The sequence below is a fragment of the Antechinus flavipes genome, chromosome 1 (assembly GCF_016432865.1).
Source record: "Antechinus flavipes isolate AdamAnt ecotype Samford, QLD, Australia chromosome 1, AdamAnt_v2, whole genome shotgun sequence".
Lineage (NCBI taxonomy): Eukaryota > Metazoa > Chordata > Mammalia > Dasyuromorphia > Dasyuridae > Antechinus > Antechinus flavipes.
The window spans coordinates 58402517-58422032 of record NC_067398.1 but is presented as its reverse complement, the minus strand read 5'-3'; the positions used below and the strand labels follow the sequence as shown (position 1 = coordinate 58422032).

Genomic DNA, 19516 nt, shown 5'->3' with positions numbered 1-19516 from the left:
AGCGCAATTAATCACAGTTTTACCATCTTCTGGTTGATTTTTACTTTGAAAGGGATTGGATATGAAAAAATAATAAAATGAAGGCTTGGATTTCTGTTCAAGTGTAACATAACAGTTTTTTAAGTTATTTTTTTTATTATAGCTTTTTATTTACAAGTTATATGCATGGATAATTTTATAGCACTGACAATTGCCAAACCTTTTGTTCTAATTTTTCCCCTCCTTCTTCCCACCCCCTCCCCCAGATGGCAGGTTGGCCAATATATGTTAAATAACATAACAGTTTTGATGGAGAAAAAGTTCAAACAGCAAAGAGAGGAAAGTGGCTTATAATAAGCTAATCAATGAAGTAGTGTAGGGTTAAGCATGAAGGGATTCTGTCCTGTTCTCTCAGCTCTGGCCACTTACCAACTGGTCCCCCATTGCTGCCTGGGCACTGACCCTCTAGAACAGGAGACTGTGAATTTGTGCTTAAAAAACAACAAACCAAACACATTTTGATTACTGTATTTCAATATGATTAATTGCCTTTGTAATTCTATATATTTTATACATTTGATTCTACATATTTTATGCATTTAAATAATTTAAAATGTATATATATAATACCCATTTAAATGGGTAGTCACCAGACTACTTAAGATGGCCATGATATAAATAAAACTAAGATCCCCTCTCTAGAGCCACTTCTTCCCCTCCTTTCCCCTAGCCTCTCCCCCTTCCCCCATCAGTCCCCTGAGCCTGGGAGCTGTCCAGCAGGCTTGTTTAAGGGTGAGTGGAGGCTGGGCTGTTGCTCTTCTGCCTCAAGCTGTCAGAAGCAGATGGACAAACGGCAAAGTGTTTGTGTAGGTCAGGCTAGAGGGGCCAAAGCATCCAGCTATACAACTTAAACCAGACTTTTAGCTTTTGGAAAATGTTGTACAATTCACACGGTGTAGTGTACTCAGGAGTATACGAGTTTCAGATTCATATATATACACAGAGACACAAAACCTTCCCATGTAAACCTTCAACCATCACTAGTTATTAGTAGTCATTACTACTTATTGTTATTATAAGACTCAAAACATGCAGAGAGACAGCCACACAATAAGAAACAAGTATAAGAACAAATGTAAGATAGACAAAAAGATATATAGTTGGACATAGATAAAATAGTTATAGATATACAAAGAAGCTCCTCTGTCCCCCTTTCCTCCTCCCCCCCTTTGCCTAACCACTATATTTCCCAAGCATGATTAGAGCTGGAAGGTAGGATTATTTTCTATTTGTATTAGCTTGAGGTCATCCAGAAGGGGGTAACCAGGATGACAAAGAGCTTTGAATTCATACCATATAAGGATCTGTTGTTGGAGGAACTTGGAATATTTAGCCTGAAGAAGACCTAGAGCTGATATGCTACCTGTCTTTAATTATCTGAAGAGCTATATCTATCTGTGGCATTGAGCTTGATCTGCTTGCCCCCTCCTCTCATCCCTTACTCCCCTCTACCCCACCCCTCCCATCCTGGGGCAGTAGCTATGAGTAGAAGTCACAAAGAAACAAAATTAGGCTTGATGTAAGGGAAATTTTCCTAATATTTAGACTGAGCTGTTTTAGAACAGAGCCACATCAACCTTTTAAGACAAATTTATACCATGTGAATTGCATAGTATTTGCCAAAAACTAAAAGTCTGGCTTAAGTTATATAGCTGGATAAGACAAACTCTGGGACACCCCCAAACCAATCACGAGGGAAGCTACTATTGGGTCTGGAGGACTCACCTAGTATAAGGTTGCTGGGATGCCAGTCATCTGGCAGCATCCTATTTTAACTCTTGTTCACAAGGCACAAAGCTCAATTGTTTCTAGTTGCTGGAGGAGTGTCATTGTTATCTATCTCCTTAAAATTCCCAGTTGTTATACCCTGTTTATATATAGCTCTGTTCAGGAAGTCATCTTCACTAGAAATGTTCAAGCAAAGACAGGTTAACCACTTGAAAGTAATCCAGTAGGAGGAGGGGATTCTTTCTCAGTTGGGAAATGGACTAGGTGGTCACCACCATTCCTTCCAATTTGAGATTCTGTGATTCTCACACCTATTTCCTGTTAATAATAATAATAAACTGGCATTTATACAGTGCTCTAAGGTTTGCCAAGCACTTTATCCCAACTAAGCCTCCCAATAACCTTGTGATGTAGGTACAACAGGTATCATCCCCATTTTCTAGATATCAAGGCTAACAGTTTGTGTACCATTTGAGGTAGAACCTTGATCACCTTGTGTCCAACCAGCATTCCGTCTATGTCATCATGTTCTCAATATGGACTTACCAGATTCTATTGAGAAAAAAGGTATTGATGGATTGTGTAAAGAAAAGATGTCAAAAAAGCACATTCAAAATTGTGCAGGTCAACCCATTTCTAGGTCATGAATATTCAAGGTGATATAATGGGGGAAGAGACCTAAACTTGGGACCAAAAGATCTTTTCAGCTGACTAAATGGCCTTGGACAAATAATTTGTCTGACTCTTTTGTAAAATGAGAAAGTTGATTTGATATTTTCTAATATCCCTTCTACCTCTAAAAACAAAAGCAATTTACATTTCTATTTAAAAAGTGCTTTTTCCACAATTATATTGTGGCATTGGATCATGCTTAGACTTGGAAGATTTAGACCAATCCCCTTACAGATAAGGAAACTGAGACCAAAGAAATAAAGTGGCTTGCTTCATGTTCTCACAGGATATAATGTGATCTCTAGTCCTTTGATTCCAAATCTTTCCACTGATCATATATATAATGCAAATGTTATTTTCTTGCCCCCCCTTTTTGTTTTGAGATGAAGAGATTGAACCTAAGATAGATTAGGGGCTTTCCCATGTTCCCAGATCCAGGAACCATATCTCTGGGCTTTCTTCCCACTATGTGGATTCTATGGTTTTTATGCTGTATAATTTTCTTCCTCCTCACATGCCCTTTAAAGGCTCCTTTTGAAAAAATGTTAAACCAAGGGGAGGAGTTTTCTCATACCTTGGTCAAAAGAATCAGGGGGAACCCAGGTATCTCCATTGGGGGTCAGGTATGCTCTAGTGATCATTGAAGTGGCAGTTGCAGAACCCAGATCACCAAGCATGTGAACTTGACCTATTTATATTATATTTTGCAGTTACAATGAGATCTATATTCATGATGTCATTAAATCCTCATAATTGCTCTTTGAGGAAGGTAGTGTAAGAATTACTGTTTCCATTTGCAGATAAAGAAACTGAGGCTGCTCAGAGAGGTGATTTGTTTGAGGTTGCATGGCTAATAATCGACGGATCTGTAGCTAGGATACAGATCTTCAGTTGCCAAATCTGGGGTTTTTGCCACTGTATTGTTCTACCTGTGGTGCAGGAGCCTGTTAGAGAGAAAAGAAAACAAGGATGATGGGTCCAGAGTTAGCTATCAACCTTCCTCTCTTTGGTTGAAGCTGGACTTTTCCTTCAATGGTTGTTTCATCCTATGGGATTGAGTTTGCTGGCAGAATTGGGGCTCTGGGGATCCAGGTTGGGGGATTGTAGTAATAGGGCAAGGACAAACCATTGATATGACCAATTCAAAATCAAAGGGATTTTTGCTTCATAAAGTTTCTAGAGTGAGGGGCACAAAAATGGGAAATCCAACCTCAGAAGGCACAGACTTGTTGGAGCTTTAGCCAGATAGCTTCAAGAACTCTTTAAAAAGATAGTTGGATCATACTCCCTACCACTGTTTTTTATCTTACCCCCTTGTTATTTCTCCCATTTTATTCCAATTCATCCTATTCTTTTTGCCTCATTGTCTTTCACTCTATTTCATCTTCATCTTATGCTCATCTCACACCCCTATTCTATCTGTGGCATTCCATTACATTTCCTCTTGTTCTATCCTTATTCATTCCATCCTATCCCACTACATTCTTAACCTCCCTCCCCCCAAAACAATCTAATCCTGTGATTTGGCTGAATTAAGCCAGATAGTAGAGTGTCCCCCCTCATCCACCTGCTCATGGAAGTCTTCCTTAAACAGTTGGGTCCTCAGTTTCCCTCCTGAACCAGTTTGGGAATCCTGGCTCCCAACATCCTATGCAAATATAACTGTTTCTTAGATGAGCATTGTTTCATGGAGACCAGGACTGTGTCTTGCAGACTCCTGGCCTTCTGGTACCCTCCCAGAGCCATAACTATCTCCCGGTGTCCTTGAGTCTTCATGTTGAAGACACAAAAATAGGACAGGAAGGAAGGTTCAGCAGGCCCACAGTGAGGCTTTAACTCTCCCACCCAATGGGGTAGGGGTTTGCAAAAGGAGAGCACCCACCAACCCTGGCCCCTGATTGGCTGGGCTGCATTGATGTCATAATCTTTCCCCTAACTCCCAGCTGAGATGCTCCCCTGGAGTTCCTAGGGCCCTCAGCCGCCAAGGAGTTGGTGGTGGCCTTCCCTTCCCCCATCCCCCTCCACACCGAAGTCCATTATTCACATCCTTCTTTAGCAGATACTATGAAAAGGTAAATACTTAGAAAGCTGAGGGGGGGGACAATAGACACCGGGAGGATTTCTGGGACCGGGGGTACCAGCAGATTTATCTGACTGTTTGGGCTAATTCCGCTGCTTTACATCAACCCCACGCCCACAACCGAGTCCCAAGCCTCTCAAGCCTTGCTCCCTACCCACCTTTTCGGATGGTAAACTACTATGAGGTGCTCGGCGTACAGTCGAGCGCCTCTCAGGAGGACATAAAGAAAGCATATCGTAAGCTTGCCCTGCGCTGGCACCCAGACAAGAACCCGGACAATAAGGAGGAGGCAGAGAAAAAGTTCAAGCAGGTGTCTGAAGCCTATGAAGTTCTCTCCGACTCCAAGAAGAGGTCCATGTACGACAGGTCAGGGTCAGATGGCTGGCGGGCTGGCGGCGGCGGGGCGGGAGCCACCTACAACAGCCCCTTCAGCTCTGGCTACACCTTCCGTAATCCCGAAGACATCTTCAAGGAGTTTTTCGGTGGTATGGATCCATTTTCTTTTGACTTCTGGGACAACCCTTTCAGCAGTGACCGGGATCGGGAAAGCAGCAGAGGTCGTGGTTTGCGGGGAGCCTTTTCCGCTGGCTTCGGAGAATTCCCTGCCTTCATGGAGGCCTTCTCCTCTTTTGACTCCCTAGGTCATGGAGGGAGGGCCACCTTTTCCTCCACTTCCTTTGGGGGGTCAGGTTCAGGTAGCTCCGGCTACAAGTCGGTGATGTCGTCCACGGAGATGATCAATGGGCGGAAGATCACCACCAAGCGGATTGTGGAGAATGGGCAGGAGCGAATAGAGATTGAGGAGGATGGGCAACTGAAGTCAGTGACCATCAATGGGAAGGAACAGCTCAAATGGGTGGACAACAAGTGAGAGCCACTGCTCCTGTCTACCCTTGCCCTGCTGGGAATTTTGCCCAGTCACACATTGGGTTCTGGCTTGATGTCCTCAAGTCTAGGCTACTAATAAATGCCACAAGTGAGTTCATGGAAGCGCTGGAACCGGTTTTGTGGAGCATCTTTCAGGGAGGGAGAGGGGTGTCGGATGTTAGGGGGAGATTGCTGCACTCCCAGTGTGCCCCTTCCTCCTCTCTTCCCAGATGACCCTGGAATCCCTGGGCGGGGGGGAGAGGAGGACAGAGACAGTCAGAGAGCAGGCCCAATAGGAGCGGGAAAGGGATGGGGGAAGCCAGGGAGCACACAGGAAGCTCACACTGGCCTTAGCCCAGACCCCTCCTGGGGAATGGGGGGCGAGGGTGGGTGAGGGGCAGGGTTTGACCCTATGGCCGGGGTGCCGGAGGACTCTTGCTGTTTACTTGTAAATTCCTGGGGGCCCCTGTGAGAGAGTGTGGGTAGTGACAAGAGTTCATGTGAAAGAGGTCTCGGCTTTAGCGGATTGTAAGCTCAAGATGAGCCAGTCGTGTGATTTGGCTGCCAAGAATCTGATTAGAAGGCTAGTGAGGGAAGAAACAGCCCCAGTGTTCTCTGCCCCCCATGCTCCTCGCACATCTGGAGCACTGTGTTCACTGTGGGCGCCATACTTTGAGGACACAGACAAACTGGAGCACTTCCAGAGATGGAGTAGTGAGGGGGCTCTGGGCATGGTGCCATAGATGCATGGATCTGTGGAAAGAGCTGGGCAAAGACCATAGGGAGAACACAGAGACCATGATAATTATCTTCAACGAAAGGGCCATCAAATACAAGAAAGAACAGACTTATTCTGGGGAGTGAGGGTGGGGGAGAGCCCAGAGGGCAGAAAGAAAACCAAGGAGAAAAGGTACAGGGATTTTGGCCGCAGTATAAGGAAGAACTTTATAATGACAGCTGTTCAAGAATGGAAAAGGCCACCTTGGGGAGGTGGTGAGCTCTCTGTCTCTGAAGGTCTTTGAGCTAGGGCTGGGTCCATGAGGAGCGTTGTCAAGAGAATGGTTTCATACTTCAGGGAGGACTGTTGAATCTACCTGGTTGACCTCTGATGGAAACCTTGTATAGTAGAGAGAACCCTGATTTTCAGAGTCTGGAGACTTAACTTCAAATTCTGATTTTCTTACTTGGTATTTGTGTGGCCTTGGACAAGCCGTTTCCTTCAGTTCCTCGTCTACAAAATGGGGGGTGGATTACATAATTTCCAGGGCCTTTTCCAGGTCTAAGTTCTACAATCCCATAATCCTTTTCTATTTTGAGATTCTGTGAAAGAAATGGGGTTGAGGTTGGGGAGGTTGGACTGAAGGGCTGGGTCTTAATATGTGGGAGATGTCTAAATGGTGGAAGACCTTTGTGGTAATACTGAGAAATAAGGAAGTAAAAGAGGTCCAGCCTTTGCCCCCTAAGAACCCTGGAATGAGGACCTGGGATAGAACCCTAGCTCTGCCATTTATTGTTTATCCATATGGTGTTGGGTAAGTCACTATTTAGGTTTCACCTCTGGGGTCCCTTCCAGATTTAAATTTATGGTCCTATGTTCAAGAGCAAGAGCTCTGGATTTGGAGCCACGTTTTACAAGCTTATCTCTGAGTCTCAGGTTTTTTTTAATTTTCTTTTTGTTTTGTCAAATGGGCACAATGAGTTATGATACTTTGCTTACAGGAATATTGTTGAGAAAGTATTCTGCAAACCTTAAAGCATTAGAGAAATGTAAGAATATTGATGATGAGGAGGAATAAAAGTAAGGTGGGCTGTGAAAGATGCACTTAGTTAATTCTAAAGTTGAGTGGAAGAGGGAGTATGGCCAGGAGTAATCAGGGAGGCTCCCTGGTGGAGTTGGTTCTCAAGCTAGGACTTAAAGAGAAGGAAGGAGTCAGACAAAGGGGTGTTTGGAATATGAAGAATATCTTTGGGCATGAAAATGGCAAATACTAAGGCATAAAGGCAGAAAAATAAAATCCACAGTAGGGAGGCAGTGAGTAGACCAGAATCAGTAGAAGAGTAGAATAGAAGGCTCCATTGGGGGATTGTCTTCTTTGGGGACTCCATTTGGGATAAAACAAAGGCTGGTAGAGCCAATTCACTGAAAGCTTTGAATGCCAGGCTAAGCAAATTAGACTTTATTTCAAGAAACTAAATGTTTCAGAGCAAGGGAGTGTAACTTGATTTGACTGAGGTGACTGGAGGGACTATTATGGAATAAGGGAGATCAGTTCCATGTGTTCTTTTCCTAGGATCTGTAGGTCTCCGCCAAGAAGAAAGTAAGCTTTCTTATGCTTCATTATTCAGATCAATATGGCACCAACCATTTTGGAGCTCAGGCTTTTGAAAACTGGAAGGGATCTAAGGTATATGAAATACCATGATCTCCATTGATGAAGTAGAGTTCCACAGAGAGGAAAGGACTATAGCCCAAAGTCACCCAGCCAAATGTGAATCCTGAAACAGGTCTTCTGACTCTGAATCTGTACCATGCTTTCCAAATGAAAGGCTCTTTGCATTTTATGAGGGTAAAAGTGCCAGGAAAGTAACAAAGGGATTTTAAAATCCTCAACAGTTCAGGCAGAAGTCTAGTTCCAAAAATAAAGAGAATGACTGAGTTTAGAGTAACTTCCAGCCACCTAAGGAGAAGGAGAAGGATAGGGATTCATACATTTAGAATGGGATGGAAAGCCTACCAAGATCCATCCAGAGAGATGGACATCCAAAACTTTCACTTAAAAATAATTTTTATAATTACTAAGCATTTATTGTGTCTCTTTCCTACCTCCCCCACCATTGAAAAACAGAATGAAACAAAACCAGACCCTTACAAAAACATAAAGGCATTCATTTTGCCAATCATGCAGTTGATAGGGAAGAGAGCCATGACTTCCATGTCTCCAATCTAGAGCTCTTTCTAGACCACCACAATGCCTTTGGTTATCCTTCCTGTTGTCTTAGTGGAGAGACTAGCTTGGAGAGGTGACAATGATGTCTTAAGCTTTGCTGATCATATCTACTTCTAGATTAGATCATGAGATTCTTAGTCTATCAGTAAGCATCTATTAGACAGCTACTATGTGCAAACCCCTGGAGTAGATGCTGGAGAAGGTACAAATACTATGGTCAAATAGTCCTTGTCCTTAAGGAGCTTATATTCTACTGCGATAACATCTTTGAACCAACAATTTTTCCATTACCAATTTAAAAATGTTTGTGTGCCTGCATGTTGGGTTCATCCTGAGCATGTTTAGGACTCTAGATTTGGATATCTGATACGCCCAGTCCTCCTCCTGACCCTGCCTCAGTATCTTATTGACAGATTCTAGCAATTATTCCCTTGTCTCATTTTTTCCCCACTGTCATCAGCTTAGGAATGTGTTTTCTAGGGGTTTTTAAAATAAGGGGAGTAGATCCAAAATATCCAGGTAATCAAAAGTATTTGTAAAGGTTCCCACCCTAGAATTCTGCCATCCTAGGTTAGATGAAGTTTAAAGTTTTAAGATAAGAGCTTTTCAGGGAGCCTGGAACTCACAACAAGAAAATCTTAAGTGATGTTGGACGCAGAGCATTGCCTGTCTATTGAGAATTGCTCCCTTGGGCCACAACCCATTAGTCAGCTTGCAATCCAAACCTGTTCTCAGCAAATCAGGAAAACAACTGATGGCTTTTGGGGTTTTGGTGGTCTGAGAACCACAAGGCAACTACTGCTTACTTGAGGAAAAGGTAAAGCTTTCATAAGATGTATTTCCCAATATGCCTTTAATTTAGAAAAGAGGATCATTGAGCTCAGAACTCATTTTATACCCAGATTTCATAAGAGACAACGGCTTTCATTTCAAAGCTGGTGGGGAGGCATGTGTCAATATATTCTCTGGACATTGTCACGTCGTGCTATTCCATATATTATTCTAGGTTGGTGGAAATTCATTCGATTAACCCACTCATTGAGTTCATAGAGTGGTTTAAAAGTATTGACATAGTTTCTTATTACATCACCTTCATTTCCAAATGTTTCTCCCAGTCATCTCTTCTAACTAGAGAGCCATCTTCTATAACAAAACATAAAAAAGAGGCAAGGAATTGAGGGAAGAGGGAAGATATTTGGCAAAACTAATCGGCACATCAATAAAGTCCAAAAGTGTGTGCAGTGTTTCACACCCTTAATTCTTTAGCTCCCCCAAGAAAGGGGAGAAGTACATTGTCTTATTTTGTAGGATTAAGCTTGGCTGCCATCATTACTGTGATTGAACTTATAAAATAATAGAAAGGAAAGGTTCCTTAGAAGTTTAGTGATGAGGAAACTGAGATCTGGAGAGAGACTGAATGGCACTGCCCAATGTCTTTTATACCCTGGACACTGCATTATGTTGTCTCTATCAACACAGATTGCTCAGAGCTGGGGACAAAATAGATCCAGACGTGAGCTTGGGTCTGTAAGGGTTTCCCCAATGAATGGAAGATAAGGTAAGAAAGAAAGACACTTGTATGTACGTGTGCTCATGTGTGTGGAGAAGTACTTCAGGAAGGCAGATGTCTCAGCTGATTACTTCTCGCAAGATCATTTTTGTCTAATTGCCAGAACCTTACCTAGCTTCTTGGGGTACATCTCTGGGCTTCAGTTTCCACTTCAGTAAAATGGGGCCAAAGTTAAACTAGATCATTTCTGAAATTTTTTTTGCTCTAAATCCTTTAGGACAAGGATGTGGGACCTTCCTGCCTGCTGGTTGGTTCAGCTAGACAAATAACAGTCTTTTACAAAGAAACTTTTGCCAAGAATCTAAGAAAAAGATCAATCCCATGGAAAGTCAAAAGCATAGAAATGAATGAGATTATGGACTTGTCTGTTCATCCAACCTACTCCTTAAAAGTTCCCATCTCCAGGTGAGCCCCACCTCCAGCTTTGTGCTGGGCTGCACCTCGGCCCCTGGGTTGGAGGAAGGCACTTCCTATTTGGCCCCAGGACTTTTTCCATGGGCTTCAGGAATCCTGCTTTGACCTGGGAATTGGCTCCTTCTAATCTCTTTGAGGTGTTTATGGCTCCAACCCCATGGGAAGCCCTGTTTCTCATCTCTGACCTATTCCTATCCTGTTCTGTTTGCCTGAATCACATTCACCAGCTGGGGGTAAATGACACTTCCTTCACTTACTGTTCTAAGTTCAAAGTCAATATAACCTCATCTTTGATGACCCTGTGGCTTCAAAAGCACATATCAGGAATGATGGGAATCAGATTGACCCCTCCCAGAAGCTGGAGGTTGTCTCTCCATCTTTTTGATTTGATTCATTATAATAGTCATTAAGTTTACTCATTTATTAAGTTTAACCTACTCTCTATGTGAGACATTGAGTTAGGTCTTGAAGATCAAAGAGAAAATCTGGAATCAGTCCCTGCCTTTGGGGAGCTTACTTTCTACAGGCAAGAGTCCTAGTTTTCTTTTGGGCTTCCTGGCCAAGTTTCTGTTCCTGGTCTGAAGGAGGCCTCCAGCCCTGCTCCTTTTGTAGATTTTGAGTCTAATCAGTGATGAAATCCTTCACCACCAGATTAACCAGCCTTTACCATTCAGGTGTCCACTGGTCAGTCACTTCAGGATTCATCACAAAATGAATATCTTAAGATATGCATTGAGTGATAATTCCCACCAGAGGTAAAATAGACCCTTATTTCCTAGGAAAACAGAATCAACAAGCATATTGTTTAATTTTTACACATTTTGTGCAAATATGTATGTATATTGAAAGTATATATAAAATTCTAAATTCTAAAATTCAAATCCAATAACTATATCTTTTTTAAAAGTAATTTAATTTAATTTTATTTTATAATAACTTTTTATTGACAGAACCCATGCCAGGGTAATTTTTTTACAACATTATCCCTTGCACTCACTTCTGTTCCGATTTTTTCCCTTCCCTCCCTCCCTCCACCCCCTCCCCTAGATGGCAAGCAGTCCTATATATGTTAGGTATGTCGCAGTATATCCTAGATACAATATATGTTTGCAGAACCAAATAGTTCTCTTGTTGCACAGGGAGAATTGGATTCAGAAGGTATAAATAACCCAGGAAGAAAAGCAAAAATGCAGTTTACATTCATTTGCTAGTGTTCTTTCTTTGGGTGTAGCTGCTTCTGTCCATCAATGATCAATTGAAAGTGAGTTAGGTCTCTTTGTCAAAGAAATCCACTTCCATCAGAATACATCCTCATACAGTATTGTTGTTGAAGTGTATAATGATCTCCTGGTTCTGCTCATTTCACTTAGCACAATAACTATATCTTAAGCACCTACTATGTTCTTTTTAAAAATAGTATTTTTCCAAATAACATGTGAAGATAGTTTTTAATATTAATTTTTGTAAAAGTCTTGTGTTCTAAAGTTTTCTCCCTCTCTTCCATCCTCCCTAAGAGAGGAAGCAATCTGATATAGATTAAATAATGTGCAATCTTTTTAAACATTTTCATATCATGTTGTACAAATAAAGTCAGACCAAAAGGGAAAAAAACACTAGAATAAAACAAACAGAAAACAAAAAAGTGAAAATACTATGTTTCAATCCACATTTCGTTTCCATAGTTCTCTCTCTGGATATGATTGGCGTTTTCCATCCCAAGTCTACTGGAATAGTCCATTACAGTTAATCATCATATAATCTTGTAACTGTGTACAATGTTCTCCTGGTTCTGTTCATTTCACTCAGCATCAGTTCATGTAAGTCTTTCCAGGCTTTTCTAAAGTTAACCTGCTCATTATTTCTTATAGAAGAATAATATTCCATTACCTTCACATCCCATAACTTATTCAGCCATTCCCCAAGTGATGGGCATCCCATTCAGTTCCACTCAATTTCTAATTCCTTGCCACTACAAAAGGAACGGTTGCAAACATTTTTGCATCTATGGATCCTTTTCTCTTTATTATGATCTCTTTGGGATATAGACCCAGTAGCATATGCTCAGTTTGGTAGCCCTTTGGGCATAGTTCCAAATTTGCTCTAGAATGGTTGGATCATTTCACAACTTCACTAACAATGTATTAGTGTTCCAGTTTTCTCACATCCCTTCCAACATTTATCATCTTTTCCTATCTTAGCCAATCTGAGAGGTTTGAGGGAGTACCTCAGATTTGTTTTAATTTGTATTTCTTAAAATTAATAGTGATTTAGAGCATTTTTTCATAAGACTAGGAATGGCTTTAATTTCTTTATCTGAAAATTATCTGTTCATATCCCTTGACCATTTATTAATTGGGGAATGACTTGTATTACTGTAAATTCGAGAAAGTTCTCTATTTTAGAAATTATCAGAAACACTAGCTATAAAAAGTTTTTCCTAGCTTTCTACTTACTTTTTAATCTTGGCTGCATTGGCTTTGAAACATTTACTATGTTCAAGGGACTGCGGTAGGAACTGGACCAGTTAAAAAAACTTAAGTAGGATCTGAATAACTAGGAAAGAAACAGTGGTCACTAGAAATCCAATGGGAATTCAATAGCTAGGCCTTTCTCCATTTTCAATACCCCACTCAGTTTAGTTTCTAATGAGCAATCCTTTGGATCGTTGCTGTAGTTTCTAATAATTCAAGGAGCATTTATTAAGTGCCTACTACAATCAAGGTGCTGAGACTGCACAAAGATGAAATAAATGGCCCCTGCCTTGAAGAAGCTTGTATTTTAGTGGGAAAATGCAGGGCCCATAAATTCTAACCAATTTCAGGAGAACAGAGAATAATCGGAGGGGGTGAGATGAGAATCAGGAAAGGTTTCTTACAGGAGGGGGGAACCTGAGCTAAAGAGGGATTGTAAGAGAAGGTGGGGAATAAGTACAAAGGTAATGGCTGGCATGTTGAGTTTGGGGAAAAGTTAGGTAGCCCATTTGGATAGGATGTAAAAGGCATGAAGAGGACTTGTATGAAATATATAGGGGAAAGGAGATTGGGACTCCTCTGTGGTGGACAGAAGAGCCCACATTTTATCCTAGAGGAAAGAGGAAGCTACTAAAGATTGTTGATGAGAGACTAACACGGTCAGATCTGTATCTTACATCAAACCGTACAATTTTGCATGTCTTTCTGCTTTGTCTGTTCTCTTGCTCCTCCATTCTATGCTTCACGCAATCGCCAAACATAGATCTGGTTATATAATCCATCTGTTCAGAGGTTTAGAATGTCAGAAAATCATAGATTATTAGAGCTAGAAGGGCGGGTATCTAGTTCAAAAGTTAGGAACTTAGGGTCTGTGAACTTATTTAAATATTTTGACAAGATGCTTTCAATATAATTAGTTTCCTTTTTAACACTGTGTTTTGTGTTTTATGCATTTAAAAATATTATTCAGAGAAAGGGTTCATAAGCTTTATCAGACTGGCAAAGGGGGGACCAAGTCACAGAAATTAAGAACTGATCTAAGGTTAGTAAAGTGGTGTAGTGAACAGAGCATTGGCCCTAGAGCCAGGCAGACCTGAGTGCAAATATGGCCTCAGACACTTTACTATATATGTGATCCTGCTTAAGCCACAACTCTGCCTAAAACAAAACCTGAAAAAATCCTGATTTAGTCCAATTTCTACTTTCTACAATTAAATAATTATCTACCCAGCTGGGGTGGTTATTGTCAGCATTTGTCATCCCCAAAGGCTAGCACTGAGCTATGCAGGAGGGGGAACAGTAGAAACTGATTTCCTGGTAGATTCCAACTTTCTAATTTGGAGAATTGAGGAAAACCCAAGTCAGGATTTGGGGGGAAGCAGAGCAGGAGCCTCAGAAAGTAAAATCAGAAGGGATAAGGTGCTTAGAAGAGGAACTAGAAGGGGCTTCTAAAGACTTTAAGTCTGACTCATTTAAAAGAATATTTTCCCCCAATTTTTATAATAGCTTTTTATTTTTCAAAATACATACAGTTTTCAACTTTCATCCTTGCAAAACCTTGTGTCACAAATGTTTCCCAATTACATTTAAAAACAAATTTTAACAATCATTTTTTTTTAACTTGGAAGTTCCAGATTCTATCCTTCCCTCCTTTCCCTCCCCCCTTCCTCAGATGGTAAATAATTTGATGCAAGTTATACATGTACAATTATATAAAACGTATTTGCATATTCGTCATTTTGTAGCAAAAATCTCCAATAAGAAAAAATGAATATTGGGCACTGCCAAGACCTCCCTGATGATTGACTCTTTTTTCAAGTTGTTCGCCATCCTTGAGCCTGGGAGGCTCAAGGCAAATGCCTGGATGGGGTGGGCTCTGAGGGAAACAGGTCTGAAATCTCTGGACTGGGCAGGATGGGCTGGGAGACGACCAATGACTGCAGGCTGATGCTCCTGGGAGCTCAAAGGGAGGGAGGGAAGGAAGGAGCAGGAACCTGCCCGGGCCCTAGGAGCTGGGAATTAACTTTATGAAAGCCTAAATCACAACATTAACCACCTGACCTCTGTCCCCCACCAACCTGCTAATTTTAGCAATTACCGAGGCTGCCCGAGTGGCTGAGTCAAGTGGGGACTGTTTAGCACTAATGACATCTGCTCTGGAAATCCAATTATGTCTAACCGTCCCAGGGCCTACCTGCTTTCCTCTCTTCTGGCTCTAATAGGACTGGAGTCAGAGGCTTCAGGCCTGGGAGATAGAACTGGCTAAGGGAAACTGGAGTCCATCCAAGAGCCTTTTTTTCTCTTTGACTAGCAGCCAGAAAGGCAATATGGTGTGATGGGAAGATCCCTAGCCCTGGCTTTTGGAGAGTCAGGTTCAAAGACATTTCTCCTTTCTAAGCTTCAGTGTTCTTGTCTGTAAAACGGGCCTAATTGTTCATGAGACTTGGAGGCCATCAGTCTAATTCCTTGATTTTACAGATGAGGCCCAGGGAAGTTAGGTATTGGCCTAAATTTCATAGTTAATGAGTACAAGAATTAAAGTTTGGGTCTGTCACAGTAAAAAGAAAGTGTAATGGATGTGAAAATTCTCTTAACATGTAATTGGAAAAAATAAACTATTTAAAATAAAAAAAAAAAGGCTTTTGTCTTCCTTTTGTTAGATTCGATTGACCTTCCAGCCCTGGAACCATCAAGGGACACTTTGAGGAAGGTTAGGATGACATTAGGGAATCATATATTATCAGCTCTTCCTAAAACTTGTGATTGATAATATTTTCAATCCTGTGCCCAGTTCTGAGCATATTTAAAATTTTTTTTATTTTGCTTTTTATATAACCTAGATTTCCCATTGTACCTGTTCCCAGCTTCCTTCCCAAAGTACCATCTCTTATAACAGAATAATAAAAGGAGAAAAGAAACTGTTTAGCAGTTAACCAACACATAGAAAAAAGATTGACATTGTATGCACTGTTCCACACCCACAGACTCCCACTTTACAAAGGGGTACATTTTAAGGAAAGCATTGGCAAATGGGAATCAATGCAAAGGGCGGTGATCTCAAGATAGCAAAGGGGATTCACTCACCATATGAGGAGCCCTGGGTGCTTGCTTTGGAGAATGAAAGACTTCAGTGAGTCATGATCAGATTTGTTCTGTGTGAGACCAGAGGGCAGGACAAAGACCACTGGAAGTCACAGGGAGATAGATTCTGGTTTAATATAAAGAGGGAGCCATGATGGTCTCCAACACTGGAAGGGTTCAGGGAAGAAAGGGATGTTTCTTCACTGGGTGGGACCTTTGACTAGGGATTCCTTCCAACATTAAGGTTCTTTGATTCTACAATCTTTAACCTTTAAGATAGCCAAGCTTTCATTTGGGACCTGCAGCATTTCTGTGTAATAGGTAGAAAAAGTGTTCATTGTCAGGAAAAACTGAAGTGTGGTAGAAAGAATCCTAGATCTATTTTCTCAGGATCTGAATTCAATTCTTTGTGGGTTTGCTATCCATTAGCTTGGAGAAAGACACTCCTCTGGGTTTAGGATTTTGTTCTAGTCTAAGATCCTTTCCAGCACTAAATCTATGACCTCCACCTTAGAGATAACTTTCAGAGAGACCAGATGACGTATCTAAGTTTATTCATGGGCTTAATGGCTGGGACCAGAATCCAGCTGTTTTCGGACAGCAAATGGGTGAAATTGTCCTTTGGACACATCTGGGCTTTTTATAATTGAGTCATCAGTACCATGTCTCAGGGAGCCTTGGATCATCTCTCTCTGCACTGTGGCAGCTGATGGCTCTTCCTGGACATTTGACTCAGCCATGACCCTCAGGTTCTCATTCTGGTGACAAGGCAATGAGCAGAGTCGGGGCTTCCTCAGGTTACTCTCCTGCAGGATAGGGCTAAAGTTCCTCACTGCCTCTTACCTTGGGATACCAGGCAATGCCCTGATCCTCTCCCTTTCGTCCCATGTTAGTGGGGTCCTGCTCTTGGGATTTAGGTTACACAGAAAACAAAATTATCAGATATTGGGCTAGTACAGCTCATTTTACAGGTGAGGAACAGAGGAAGAATTAGAATTCCAGTCAGGTTCCCTGACTCCAAATGCAGAGCTGCTTCTACTAGAACAGCTGAGTCTGGTGGTCAGGGGAGTATCCAGCCCCCAAGAAGACTAGGAGTCAGTGCCTAGGATGAGGCTTTAGGTCTTGTCCCCTACCTTAGTGGGTCCTTAGGTCTGAATCCCAGAAACAGTTTGCAGAGGTAGAGGAGTTACACAGGAACAGACTTCCAGCTGAGGGATGGAAGAGGCTGGGCAAGGTCAGGAACTCTAGGGGAGAATGCTCCTTTCAACTGGTGCCTGGAACCTAGGACATCTCCCTGATAAATTCCCATCAGCCACTGGTGTCCTCCCCATCACAGTGACTAAGGTTGAGGCCATAGGATGGGAAAGGGGTAGAGGTGGGAAGAAAAGGCTGCATATACAGAAGCTACCTGGACTGATAGTTTGGTCTGGGAGGCCATGGAAGGGGTGGGGAACTGGGTGGGCATGGAACAGAGAGTGGGCAGGGCTGGAGGAAAGGGGCGGGGGGCTGAGTATCTGCCCCCAACCCTGGGCTCTCTCTCAGCCGGGCCTGGCGCAGCCTTGTTTCTCCCTAGTCCCCTCTCCAGAACAAGCGATGGTATCGCAGGCTGATTTAATTTCAAAGACGGATTGTGCTGTGGCAGGAGGGGAGAGAAAACCAGGCAGAGCTAATCAAAAGTCACCATCTGCCCCGTTGCCATGGGGATCGGCTCCCAGCAAATGTGCTCTTTGCCAAAATCCCAGATAAGGGCGCTCTAAGGGGAGGGAGGGAAGGTGGGAGGGAGAAAAGAGAAAAGAAGTTCTGAAGTGGGGGGAGACAGGGAAAAGACAGACAAGGATGGGCAGAGAAACTGGGAGGGGAATGAATGGGGGGAGAGACATCAAGGGAGGGGGGTGACAAGGGAAAGGGGTTGGGGTACACAGTGAGAAATAGAAAAGCTTAGAAAGTGGAAGGAGAATGATATGGGAGAGAGTCACTGAATGAAAGAGATGATGGTGGGAGAGGTATTGAGGATGCAGAGCAAAAAAAAAAGGGGTGGGGTGGGGAAGAGATGCTAGGAGAAGAGAGGTTTTAATGGTTGTGAAAAGGGGAGACAAGAATAAAGAGAAAGTGGGAAGGGAGAAATGAAAGGGAGATAGAAGGAAGAAGGGAAGAGATATCAATGGTAGAGAAATGAAAAGTGGAAAGAGACTAGGAGAGGAAGAGATGGGGAAGAAGAGAGGAGAAGGGAGGAAAGGAAAGAGGAGTGGAGAAAAGAAACAGATGAAGACAGGAAGAGAAGAAAACAGAAAGGGAGAGAAGAGAGACTGGGAGGGGGGAAAGATGGAGAGAAAAGGATAGAGGAAAGGAGTAAAAGATGAGAAGGGAAGAGAGAAAAGAGAAATGAGAGGAGAAAAGCAGTAGAGGAGAGAAGAGATAGAAAGGAAGAGAGAATGTACACAGGAGAAAAAAAGGGGTCCCCAGAAAGGAAGACAAATGGGAGAAAGCTGTGAGAAAATCGGAGCATATGGAAGATGAGGAAACAAATCTCAGAGAGATAAGATAATTGCTCTCTAAAACTAGGTTCTGGTGATTAGGAAAAAATGGAGCAACACAAGCAAAAATTTCCTGAGATGATGGTTCAGTTTAGAAATTAGACATTTCTCTTTTCCCTTCAGTTCCCCACATAAACTTTGTTTCTGCTCTGAATCTGTGTTGAGGTGGATTCTGACCTTAGAGGAAGCCTCACTGAATCTTCCCTGCCCCTGAGAGGGCCAGGGTGCAGGACAGAGTTTCCTATTATCAAAAACTGCAAAAAGAAGCATTTTCCATAAATCTGTCCTTCCAAGTGATTCCTCACTCCAGCTTTCGGAACGCCTCTGGGAGAAAGAACAGCTTCATTTTTGGCCATTTTCCTCATCTAGCATCTGCTGTTCTTGGTTTATATGGGCCATAAAAAGGGTTAAGGCTCAGGGATATAGGAAGAAGAAGAAAAACAAAAGAGGAGAGAGGGACCTATAAGAATTACCTAAGAATTACTTGGGTGTCCCACCTTCAGAGGATAAGAAAATCATGAAGATTCCCATATGTCCAGATCTGGGATTAAGCACCCCCCCCAATCTAGTCCCAGACCTCCCATTAGCAAATCCTCTCTCTGAGCAATAGTAATGCCAATTACTAATTGGCATTGATAGACTTTAAAATTTCTCAGTTTATCAACTTTAAAGTTGGTCAATCAGTCAATAAGCATTTATTAGGTGCCTACTATATGCTGAGTATTGTGCTAAGTGTAGAAATAGTAAAAAATAATAGCTAGCATTTATATAGTACTTTAAGATATACAAAGCAAACAGTTAAGTTTCATAAGACACACTGGTAGATGCTATTAATTATCCCATTTTACAGATGAGAAAGCCAAAGCAGACAGAGGTCAAATAACTTATCCAGGATCACATAGCTAGTCAAGTGTCTTAAGATCTGAACTCAGATCTCCCTGATTCCAGGTCCAGCACTTTATTCACTGGGCTACCTAGCTGCCTCTGACTTACTCACCATCACACAGCTAGTAAATATCTGTGAGAGAATTTGAATTCAGGTCCATCACACTAATTGTTATAGTTGCAGGAAACTATTGTCTTTCCACAGACTCCTGGTTCCTGATGATCAG

At 42.1% G+C, this 19516-nt stretch overlaps 1 protein-coding gene across 1 annotated transcript; it reads left to right on the top strand.

The window, feature by feature from the left end:
- Positions 1–4401: 4401 nt before the first annotated feature.
- On the top strand, positions 4402–5509 carry DNAJB8 (DnaJ heat shock protein family (Hsp40) member B8). Its single transcript, XM_051976192.1, has one exon. The coding sequence runs from the start codon at positions 4686–4688 to the stop codon at positions 5388–5390; it is 705 nt and encodes a 234-aa protein (XP_051832152.1). The 5' UTR covers positions 4402–4685; the 3' UTR covers positions 5391–5509.
- Positions 5510–19516: the final 14007 nt, after the last annotated feature.